The sequence below is a fragment of the Nanorana parkeri genome, unplaced genomic scaffold (assembly GCF_000935625.1).
Source record: "Nanorana parkeri isolate BGI_ZX_2015 unplaced genomic scaffold, ASM93562v1 scaffold282, whole genome shotgun sequence".
Lineage (NCBI taxonomy): Eukaryota > Metazoa > Chordata > Amphibia > Anura > Dicroglossidae > Nanorana > Nanorana parkeri.
Genome location: NW_017306550.1, coordinates 281,837 through 294,186, shown reverse-complemented (window position 1 = coordinate 294,186; position 12,350 = coordinate 281,837). Strand labels below are relative to the sequence as shown.

At 39.0% G+C, this 12,350-nt stretch overlaps 1 protein-coding gene across 1 annotated transcript in view; it reads left to right on the top strand.

Annotated features, from left to right (window-relative positions):
- The window catches only part of BCR (BCR, RhoGEF and GTPase activating protein), a 47,677-nt gene extending 35,840 nt beyond the window's left edge, over positions 1–11,837 (top strand). The window contains exons 16-23 of the mRNA XM_018557406.1: positions 1,841–1,975; positions 2,409–2,468; positions 2,633–2,742; positions 2,848–2,987; positions 3,866–4,000; positions 4,122–4,227; positions 6,120–6,282; positions 10,331–11,837. Coding sequence (XP_018412908.1) covers positions 1,841–1,975; positions 2,409–2,468; positions 2,633–2,742; positions 2,848–2,987; positions 3,866–4,000; positions 4,122–4,227; positions 6,120–6,282; positions 10,331–10,420 — 939 coding nt within the window. The 3' untranslated portion in view covers positions 10,421–11,837. The remainder of the gene's footprint in view (positions 1–1,840; positions 1,976–2,408; positions 2,469–2,632; positions 2,743–2,847; positions 2,988–3,865; positions 4,001–4,121; positions 4,228–6,119; positions 6,283–10,330) is intronic.
- The last annotated feature ends 513 nt before the right edge of the window (positions 11,838–12,350 follow it).

Here is a 12,350-nt window from a genome sequence, read left to right as displayed (position 1 = left end):
CAAAGGATCCTGCAGGAGAAAGGAGCCACCCTAAAACAGGATATCAGGGTCAGTGCTCAGGGGACCAACTGATTCTGCAGGAAAACATTGTAGCATCCATTGTAAGTGATTTCATCAGTATTTGAAATAGCATAAAACTGATTTGACTTTAATATTACTTTAACAATATCAGAGGAGTATATGAAGCAGTTTGAGGCCAGTTGGTCTTGCACATACTGAAAAAAAAATCTAAGCTTCAGATTGCAGCTAAATGAAACATGTGTAAGGGAGAAGTACTACTGACACAAAAGAGAATTTTGCATACCAGGTGATTGTCCTCAAAAGCAAGAACAGGTAGACTTAATGCTAATTTCCACCTTTTGCTGAAGTATTTAAAAAAAAAACATATGCCAGCATTGTACACTGAGTGTACATGAAGCAGGCATATACAGTTGCTGCATACTAACACAGAAACTTACATTTTTTGTTAGCTTTCCTCTTTATTTCCTCATGGAAATGGCTGTAATTGTGCTTTGCAAGTAGTATGTGTGTATAGTACAAGTGAGCTCTCCAACCCTCCCCCTCCCCCCACCCCATATTTATTAATATTCATAGCGGCACCCCCACCCCTCCCCGGACAGTGTATTGTGTGCAAAGGCAGAGCTGCTGTTTACTGATCGTGTTACAATGAATAACAGGGAGGGGAAGAGCTGTTTAGAGTCTACTTTACATCCGAACCCAGTGTCAGACTGAGTTTCCTGTGGAATACATTTTTAATTTTTAGGCTTCAGTACAAGTATACATCATCACTGCACCTCTACATTAGCACAATGAATGCAAATTACTTACAGAGGTGGAAATGGACTTTAAAACAACTCTGCATCTGATCACAAGTATGTCAGGCTAATGTCAGTGTGGGGAAAAAACAACTTCTTCTGCCTGAAATATACCAAACTATTTGAGCAATGAACATGTTTATCTGACTGTGATTTAAAAACAAAGAAGAGTTAAAGGAAACCTGTACAAAAAATAATGTGTTACTCTATTTCTGAAAACTATTTATCTGTGTATCCCTATTATTAAAGTGGACCTGATCCCAAAAAGTGAACATTTGCTGTGTTATAGGGAACATCTAATATAAATTGTGCCTAAGCCGAACTCTTTCACTTGAAATTCCTCCTAAAATATAACTGAGCACTTCTGCACCTTGACACTCCTGTGCCTACAGCCCTATAGCTGTATATTTGCATTGTCAGATCTAAGGGATTGTACTAATGACTGCTGGTCTCACAAGATTCAGAGATACTGACCATTATGCTTCTCACCCTTCTCCTTGCTGGAGAGAAAGATGTACATATGGACCTGCATCTCCCAGCACTTGATTTATTCTGGGAATTGTGCACCTCTACCACTGCTTCTTGAACCTTACCCCACCATTCATCAGATTATAAGGGGGGCAGCTGTGACCTAAGGAAGCAAAGCCCTCCCTCTACCAAGATGGTCACACAGAGACATTGCAAAACAAGGTAAAAGATCAGCTACAGGAAGACCCCAGGCATCACTGGTGACTTGCCCTTTGCCTTTTTTTGGACACAGCTTGCTCAGTTGAGGTCCTTATTAATAATTTAAGTGTCACTAACCCAGGACAAGCATAAAGCTAGTGGAGGTAGAGGAAACTCAGTGTATGTATGTCTACTTTTCACTGCTCTAAAAGGCAAAACAAGTCGTATATACAAGTTACACAGTAACAGCCACTACAAAGACATTTTTCCTGGGTGCTTCTAGAAATTGTCATCACAATAAAAAAAATGCCAACAAGTTCTTTCAATTTATTGTGTGCTATTGCTTTGTTTACACATAGGAATTTGAAATTGAACTTGAGGGATCTCAGACACTGCGCATACTTTGCTATGAAAAGTTCTACAATAAAAACCGGCCACTGAGGGAAGATGGAGGGGAATGTAGTGAACGCATGGTGGCAAAAGGTCAAGTACAGGTAAGAATGGTGGCACATTGACTGCAAATTTAAGGAATAAGGAAACAGTTAGTTCAGTAAATAATGTTTTAATATATACTATGGCGGAGAATTATCAATCTTGCTGTATAACAGGTGTCTCAAATGCAAAATCTACCGGATATCCTTACTTAATGAGAGGCAGCTAGTTTTGAACTTAAACTGTGTCTTCTGCTGTCAATAACTTGCTTGACAAATCTACTATTATGTCTTTATATCTCCCTCTAAGCTGGAGCCAATTTACCAAAATCTTAGAAAGTGCTCTTGGAGCCCTACTTTTTAAAAGATTTCTTTAATTTCTGTCAAAGAACATTTTTATGGTGTGACATCTATTTTTATGAACAAGCTGGTCCTTGACCTCTATAGTGTTTAGCCTACCGTGCCCTGACCAACTTTGTTTTGGCTTTCATTTTAGCTGGACCCTCACATGGTCATGGGAAAGGATTGGCAACGCTCAGTTGTCTCTATGAATGGGGTAAGTAGCAGATCTTAGTGAATTTTGACAAATTCAGATATGGATACATTTGCTCCCCACAAGTTGGATTTCATGGCACATACCCACTTTTCAGATTTTTTTTGTACCTCTGTGTAGCTCTGAATGCATCTCACCCCCATCCATGGATACTATTTTCTCTATAGATAGAAGTCAAGCTGTCGCTGAAATTCACAAGTCGAGAGTTCAGCCTGAAGCGCCTTCCCTCACGAAAACAGACTGGAGTGTTTGGAGTTAAAATTAGCGTTGTAACCAAGTAAGTTATTCTTGTAGACTGAAATACACATTTCCATTTTCATCCTTTTGATGAGAAATATTTATCTATGCATAGCTCAGATTCACATAAATGTTGTTTCCTCAGGAGGGAGCGTTCAAAGGTGCCATATATAGTGAGGCAGTGTTTGGAGGAGATCGAGAGACGTGGCATGGAAGAAGTTGGAATCTACCGGGTATCAGGGGTAGCCACTGACATTCAAGCCCTGAAGAATGCATTTGATTCAAGTAAATGTACATGTACGCATGTAAATCTAGTTAGGCACATGGCCAGTGAATATATCTCAGACCCCAATAAAGTAAAAACAAATTAGACATGCAGTTTGTACTAACAACCTCAATTCTCATAGTCCTACCTCCACTTCCTGTTACATCAGTTGAGCAATGTTGAAATGTGACTGTGTAGTCCAGTAGGCACCAGAGTCAGACCTAGTACACTCAGTACCCCCCACTGTTTCCCTTCAATACAAGTCTGTGTGCTGTGGTTTGTGGCTTATGCTCAGCTGTGCTAGCACGGAGCACTGCAGTGGGAGGGCAGGATTCAGCATTTACAGTGATAGAGGAAAAGGTATTTAAAGACATTTCCAGGCAAAAATCAGTCCTAAATCATGACTGATTTGGGGGAAGGGCGGTACAGGGCTATAAAGCGATAAAAAGGTGCGAGACTGTAGTTTTAAGAGAATAGAGGTCAGAACTGCAGAGCATAACCACAAAAAAATGATGGTGTATAAGGAACAAGTTGGGTGAATTATAGTAGCTGGCATTGAAACCCTTTAGGGACAACATTGAAAGAGAAACAGTTGTAGATTGTGAATGGCTTTGTCACATTGTTTTATGTCTGTGAAGGTTCTCATTTATACAGGTCATGGTATATCTGTAAAAAAAAAAAAAAAAAAATCAAGGCACCTGTACTTGTTGTATTTTTCTTGAAGATGTTTCACTGGTCATCCGACCAGCTTTCTCAATTCAGAATTGTTTTCACATTGTTTTAGATTCCTTTTTTAATCTTACAATACTGAGTAAATTAGCAGTGATAACTAACACAATGGTGGTATGACGTGTGCACATGGTAACTAGTTGTTTTTTTTAAATCTCTTTCTCTTTAGATAACAAAGATGTGTCTGTTATGATGAGTGACATGGATGTCAATGCCATTGCTGGAACCCTCAAGTTGTATTTTCGGGAACTCCCGGCACCACTCTTCACAGATGAACTATATCCCAACTTTGTTGAAGGAATTGGTAAGGCTCAGTAATTCATCTTTAAATATTGTTTTTTTTATTGTTTGAGATTTATTTTAAAAAATATATATAATACCCGTTTTTTCCAGCCCCATTGATTAAGTTGTTATTTTTCTTTTAGCATTATCTGATCCTGTGGCCAAAGAGAGCTGTATGTTGAATTTGCTGTTGTCTCTGCCAGAGCCCAGCCTACTCACTTTCCTGTTCCTCCTGGACCACCTGAAAAGGTAACGTGGGAATGCTGTACATAATCCTATCATCTGATTATAATCATATGGCTGGGTACAATATCATCACAGGGATTTGGTAAAGCCGCATATGGGCAGATGTAGGAGCTAGGAGATGGAATGACGGTTTCTAAACATACCCCATATATATGTCATGGGAGACCATTTTGCACCTACAACAGCAAAAAAGGAAGCTTAATGGCCTACAGCACTGAACTTCCACTACAAAGACATGTAGTGCAGTTTTTGGTAAATCTAAAGGAGATTGTACTGTGTGGGGCGACCTTTAATTGTTTATGTATTGTAACAGTTTTTTCTTTATTTTTATATACAATATTTGTCGTACAAATAAACATTTAATACACGATAAAGGATTTAAAGAGCATTATGATTTGTTTAATGAGCGAGCACAGCACACATTACCTCCGTAATAAAAGCTTGGAGGGAACCCTGCATGCCTACATGGAGACTCATTACCTTTTGTGTGTAAAGTTTAGCTTGAGTTACTGAGCTCTGTAAACAGGCTTTTTGCAACATAGAAGCAAACAGATAGTAAAAGCATGTGAAAAGGAGCCTAAAGCTCAACCTTCTGGCTGGATAAAATACATATTCTTAAATTAGATGTAAACTGAATCAGTAAAATCTTATAAGCTTCAACATGCTTTTGCAAATTCAAATGTTATTTATAGAGGTGCACCGAAATGGAAATTTCAAAACCAAAACGAAACCGAAATTTTAAAAAATTAAAAACGGAAAATGTTTTTTATTTTCATTTTTAAAAATATTTTATTTATTTTTTATAAACTTTTTTATTTTTTTATTCATTTTTTAATTAAATATTTCTATTTTTTACTTTACTTTTAGGGGCTTTGGGGAAATATTAGGGATCTAAACAGACCCCTGATATTTCCCTTTTAAAATAAAAAAAGAGATTGAGAACACAAAGTCCCCAATCTCTTTTTCTGTATCCCATGTTATCAATGAACAGGAATCCTCTATACTGAGTGTTCCTGTTCATTCATAACTTGGAGATAGTATGTTTACTATAACCACAATCACGATGTGATGGACATCACTCCCATTCATTCATAATTGAGGATATAGTAACCATACCATGTCCTCAATTATATACAAACACTCAGCGAGTGTTTGTATCTCGCGCTCCTCTCTGACACGTTGTCACAGGAGGCTGAGCGAGCGGTGCAGAGAGGAGAGCTCAGCCTCCTGTGACAGCGCGGTCTGTCTCTGCCCACACACCGCTATGCCGCGTGGAGAAAGGAGGCTGAGCGGTGTGGGATGAGAGACCCGGCCGCTCACATCGCTCTCCTCCCGCAGTGCTCGACCGGCAGTTTCTCTCCTCCCCGCTGGGACACAGAGCAGCGCCCAGCGGGGAGGAAAGAAAGCAGGTATGCGCCACTGTATCGGCAAAAAAATTGCACTTTCGGCATTTAGACAAAACTAGCCATTTTCGCCCGATATGTTGAGGCGGCCGATATATCGGTGCATCCCTAGTTATTTACTATATATTTACATTTTCAGCTTTCATTAAAAAAATATTTGTAGATCCTGTCCTGAAGGTTCCTGTTCAGAAACTTCATGTTGAATGGTGACATTGCACTGTCCCTGTCCCCCAATTGTGCTTCTATGCTGGCACCCTGCAGGGGTTTCCAGGGAAGACTACAAGTGACCGTTTCCACACCCATTATGCAGGCATTGTCCACTGTTGTCACTAACAGCAAACCCGCCCTAAGAAATGCCATGCAGCCATGACTGGGGTGTATGCAAGTAGGCCGGAAGTGACTACAAATAGTTTGCAGGAGATTGGCATCAATGAGATGCAACAAAGAATGAAAGGTGAAAACAAGTTTTCTAACATCTCTTATTTAATATAGGGTGGCCGAGAAGGAGGGTCAGAATAAGATGTCCCTGCATAACCTGGCTACTGTGTTTGGCCCAACCCTGCTGAGGCCATCTGAGAAAAACAGCAAAATTCCCACCAATCCTACGCAGCCAATCAGCATGGCCGACAGTTGGAGTCTGGAAGTCATGTCACAGGTATCTTTTAACCCTTTGTATTCCGATATGTTTTATACTATTGGAAGAAAAACGTGACCTGCTGAAAATGTAACACATTTTGTATAGCACTCTAGAATTTAAATGACTTCTATTATAACACTGGAAATATGCATCCTGTCCAGCAGGAAATGTTCAGATAGTGAATTGTAATTGCTGCAGACTGCAGGAATATTTGGAATATTTAGTATACAGTCTATCAGGTATTGTGCATTTTTGAAATCAATGATAACATGTAAAAATAGCTCTTTTTTTATATTCTATACTCCTTTTGGCATTAAACACCATTTGAGGCATACAAGGCAGTCTGTTGTCATATAGATATTAACATCTAGTCATTCAGAAGCAGTCCGTGAGACACAACCACATTTTTTAATCAGGTAATCCATAATATAGAATGGAAAATGAATCTCAAATACTGACAAAAGAGTTCCAAGGACAAAGTCTTCAGATGTAAGATGTTCACATTTGTATGGTAAATAGCCTGAAGAAAAAGGCAACTTATGTCCACAAATACTGAAACAGACCCAGTTGGCTGCATAGCATAAAATTGCCATGACCCACATTTTAATCTCATGAATAAAAGGAGCACAGATGACAGAAACTACAATATGAGTCCAGCAGTTCCATTTTGTACAGATTCTCCTGCCAATGATCTGACTCTGCCAAATATGGCCATGTGGCCATATAAGGTCATAATGATGTCACAAGCATTCTGCCTCTTTGTTTACATGCAGTTGTGGGGCAGATGCCAGGGCCGCAGCTGATTAGGCTGTCACTGACAGCTCCCTTCCAGGTTCAGACAAACTCAAGTTCGAACAAAACCTAAACTCTGGCATTTTACCTGGGAACCCAGCTGACCGTATATACTCCCTACTGGCATTCCTTACAAGATTAACATGAGGCACTGTGGAATATTTTCTTATGCCCAAGATTCTGGGACAATTTACTCTGGATGCCAGCGAGATCAATTTTTGTCCTATGAAATGAAGACATTTGCTGCAGAAATTCCTGATAGGGCTATAGACCTGTATGCACAATAGCTAGTGGATTTATGGACACACCACTCAACTTAAGTCACCCTTTGGCTCATTCTACAAAACATGGAATTGTTTCATATGCATTGTTATCAGCATAACTAGTCTTCAACTTTAGAGGTGGGTGACTGTTTATGCAAGTTTTATAGACCAATATATATGCAGGTGTTTTGCACTTTGCTCTATCATCACTTTATGAAGTGCCTAGTCCTGGTAAGGGACTAGGCACTTTATAGACCAATATACAACATATGCAAGTTTTTATTCAAGTGTTTGAACTTCATTCTATCATCAATTTATGAACTGCCGCTTCATGCTCGGGATACTTTACAAGGATCATAGACCAATATGCATTCAACTTGGGTGTTTCGTTGATTCTGTGTCATCAATCATTAATTTTCTGAGTATCTGTGCAACGCGGAACTGCACTTGCATGGTGGTGTCTGCAATTTGTGGTCCTTTTATTCATGAGATCAAAATGTGGCCCATGGTGATTCTGTACTATGCATCCAGCTGGGTCTAGTTCAATATTTGTGGACATTAGTTGCCTTTTTCTTACCATGCAAACAGTAGATATCTCACATCTGTCAGCTATACTAGGAGATCTTTTCCTTGGAACCTATTTTGTCAGTATTTGGGATCCATTTTCACTGTGTTTATGTTCGGACTCTAGTAAGGACTCTATATTGGGAATTAATAAGAGGATAAATGGCAAAACTTTGTCTGTACTTTGACAGACTTTGTCTTCTATGTCCGATATTGTATTTAGTGCCAAAAGAAGTATATAATATAAAATAGCGGCTATTTTGACATGTTATCTTTGATTAACCTCTTGCCGTCCGCCCGTAGTAAAAAAACGGACGGACGGCACTGCAGCATCTGCGGGTTGCCGTCTCCTAATTCATTTCAGTACAGCGCTGCATGACGGAATAAATGTCAGTTAAAGTACCGCAGCGCTGAATACTGAAAAATGGCCTGGATGGGAAGGGGGTTTAACACCGCGGATGTCAACTGGTTAAAATTATATTCTAAAAATATATAGATAAAAATATTTTTTTTTAAATGTCAATACTTTGTTAGAACCCCAGAGTGTTTGAACACGTATGTTTCTGGCTATATGCTAATTTTTAATCACCTTATTAAAATCTTTTTTTTTATGATTTCGATACTGTGTTCCCATATAACACACGCACACACACACGTATGTATAAAATACCTGATAAATACTTCCTGTTGAGTGGGCACACAGTTGTTATAAGTTTAAAAGGAACTTACCATAAGCAATTTTAATATTTAGTATACAACTGTACACACACCTACAGCAGTCAGTAAAATGTGTCACTGAATGCAGCTTATACTTCAGAAATCTGCACAGACATACCCATTTAGATCCTGTAAGGACCACACAGCACAGGCATATATACTCCTTAATTGTCATCAGTGAACCCCTGTGCACTATTTTCAAAAAACCCAATGTACAACATATCCTTTATATTGTAAACGCTGAGCCAATAACATACCATCGTTTGCAGATGTCTTCTGCATACAAAGAGAACGCACGTGCTAAGTGCTGAGCCCTTTCACCTTCTTCCTTCAGTGCACTAGTGGTCTGAGCCAGCTCAGATACAGGCTGGGTACCCTGTCCCTGATCTATATACAATGAACAGTGAAGAGGCTTCAGGAGTCTAATAGACTTCTTATGTCTCGGTAAAGAGCCGATCAGCAGAGTAGCAAAAACTGAAAAATAATAATTTAGCAAGTAAAAAAAAAATGTATCCTGTAACCTGTCCTCCCTCACTTTCCACAGCAGTCCCTTTTGGAAGGGTGTTTTTTTTTTTATCCCGGAGTTCTGCTTTACTCCTAATAACTGCTCCATAGTCCGGTTTCAGTCATATGCCTTGCAGTACAAAACTTGTCAGCCGTGTAGAAGAACACTTTAAACTTGGAACTTGATTTGTATATATGATTTTGTCAACAAGCTTAGGGTAATCTTGTAGAGCCATCACAGCTTTTGCAGTATTAGTATTATTTGGGCTATTAAGGGACCACTGTCAGAACAGAATTGTATTTGGATACCTATATATGGTTAATACATGTCATCATAGTATTCAGTACAGTATATGAATTCCTTTATTATTTCACGTGCCTTTTATTTGTAGTTTTCTCCACATTGACATGCAGGCCAAGCTGTTCAGGAAAAGTGACAGTAAAAAGGGTTGGGGCAAGCTAAAACACTGCCTGAGTTGCTAACATTCATTACCTGTTATTCATTTAGTTGAAAGCTTCTGCAACTGCTGAAGTCCCCCAACTGTGCTATAGATATTCCCAACCACTAACCTTGTCACTTTTGTTCAACAGCTGGCACACAGATAATGACATAAATGGGAGATTTAAAAAAATAATTAGTATACTAAGTACTATCATAACGTGTATAAACCGCATACAAATATTAGAATACAACTTGTTTCATGATGGGGGTTCTTTAAATGTAATGGTGTTATCCCCTACCTATATTGCGGCAACACTGTTTTAGCTGTACTAATTGCCCTTAAATAATTGTATCCAAAAACACATTTACAAACTTGCATTTTGGGGTTCTTTGTATTCATCCCCTTTATTTCCATCCTAGTAGCGTGCCCTCCAATATTCTCCTACACATAATAGGCTCGATCCAAAATGGTCCTGGAGCCTTTAGAATCAGATACATCTGGTGTGCTGGCTAAATAAATAAATTCCGCTCTCTAGTGCTTGTCACTGATAGCGGACACTAGACTGAGCATAGTTTCCCATGAATCAGTCCTGTATTTGAATTCTGAGTCCTGCCATGTGCCACCTACAGCAAGGATGTGTATCACCAGTGGGAGACTTCCCATGCTTAGGTCTGTGGAATCGTCTGTCTTTTTATGGAATACATAATTGAAATCATATTTGGCTTTATCCTGATTTTTATTTGTGTAAGCATTTTCTTAATACCATCTTGAACTGTCTTTCAGGTGCAGGTTCTGTTGTACTTTCTACAACTTGACACCATTCCTACCCCGGACAGCAAACGTCAAAGCATTCTCTTTTCCACCGAAGTGTGATGTACTGCGGCGGCTTATGAAGAAGGCACACCGCCTCTGTAGATCACTTAATTAGCCTGTAATCAGTGCAGGGTGAGGTATAGGAGGGGGGGTAGATTCCCCACCTCTATAAAACAATTCGCAATCCCTTGGGGGCTTGCAATTGTTAACATTAAAAGTGCTATTTTTAATTTATTTATTTATACGTTTTTAGATAAACTTTAGAGCAGCTGTGGGCTTCGGGCTCCCTATTCACCTATTAAACAATGTATCTCGTCAGGAACCAAAATGAAGTTACTGCCAATTGCTCTGCCTTTAATATATAGTGTAGGTTTTATATTCTCTTTTAATCAGCAGACTGTTTGTGACATGAAAATAGGGTATAATTTGTTGAATGAGTAATGATTTGACATTGCTACAGGGCAGAGCTTCAGCTTGTCTTTGCACAGTGTTACAAGGTATAAAATGCAATAGTAATTTCTAACTCTGGTTATTTCTTTATAGTATGTGTCATAATAAGCTTCAGCCACTAGATGTCAGAAAAGGCCATCAAGCCAGGCCTGCTGCTGAATGAATCTTCCCAATGCTGGATTAACCTGAGGTCCACGTGTTAGTGCTGGGATTCTCCTATTAGGACTTCTTTGTGCCTGTCATTTCAGGTGTATATGTCATAGATTTTAGAACCCTTTTATTGTCTGTGGTGTTTGCTGCATGTTTTTTCAGGTGGTTTATCGTTGAGTGATTTGAGCTTTGTGTTGAGAGATATAGCCAAAAAAATGTCAGAATCAGGTTTTGTTCTTTAGAAGCAGGCTATTTTGCCCTTTGAAAATTGGTTTGTCGGACATTGATCTCTCTCTGTCTTGGCCAAATCTGTGGACTCCAGAGCAGCAACAACAAGCTGGTGCGTAAAGTGATGTTATCCAATGAAATCTGTACATTGGGATCTGAAGCCATAAAGTAACTTTTTATAAACCTTCATCACCATGTCCCAGCATTTGCCGGAGTAATGTCCTGGACAATGCAACATATTGAAAGCGGAGCTGGTCTCTGTGTTCAGGTGCTTTTACACATTGGATTACAGGATTTCACTGCCAGAAACATGGATGAGATTCCTCTATGCTATTTACTTCCCTGGGGTCTAGTGTCAAACATGTACATGAGGACTATGAAGGTTGAGACGTGTGATTCATGTGGATGATGTGCCATGACGTAAGGCTGCCCTTGGCATTTTACACATGGGAAGCTGCTGAGCACATCTTGAGGCTTTAATGTGCATTGTGTGTACAGCGCGGAGCCCCAATCCACCTGAATGTTCTAATGTAGAAAAATGATTGTTCACTATTTGGTAGGGCTTAGTGACTACTGAATTTTAATCTCGTGCTTCAGGACCAATTCATTCCATGATTATGCAGCTTATAGTCAATTTATTGGGAACTTGCACTGAATAGCAGTTTTAACATTTTTGCAAAGCTTCAGATAGTTAAATCGTTTGGTACTTTTTAGATCTTCAACCCAGTATAATGAGTTTTAACTTTTATATCGACCCAGCAATATTTCATGTTTTGTGACATACTTTGCTCTGTCCTGTATACATTGTTGGGGGAAGTGGTCACTGCTCTCTTGTACAGGAAGATCCTGGGAGCCGCAAACACAAGATGAATTGGTTTGGCTCCCACGACAGAAGCAAATGTGTTTTCATTTCTCCCTATTTTAGTGGTAGGAAAGAGCATCAGATAGATTCCTGTTTTTTTTTGCTTTTTGTTTTCTAAAATGAATAAAAAAATATTTAAAAAGGGAATTATATTGTATTTGTTAAAATATTCAAAAAACATTTTTAGCCTCTGTTTATACACAAGCTATTCAATAAAAGTAAATCTGAAATTAAATTGTGATTTTTGTCTATTGTGGCCATTAAAAGATCCATGAAAATGTGGCATTGATCTCAAACTAC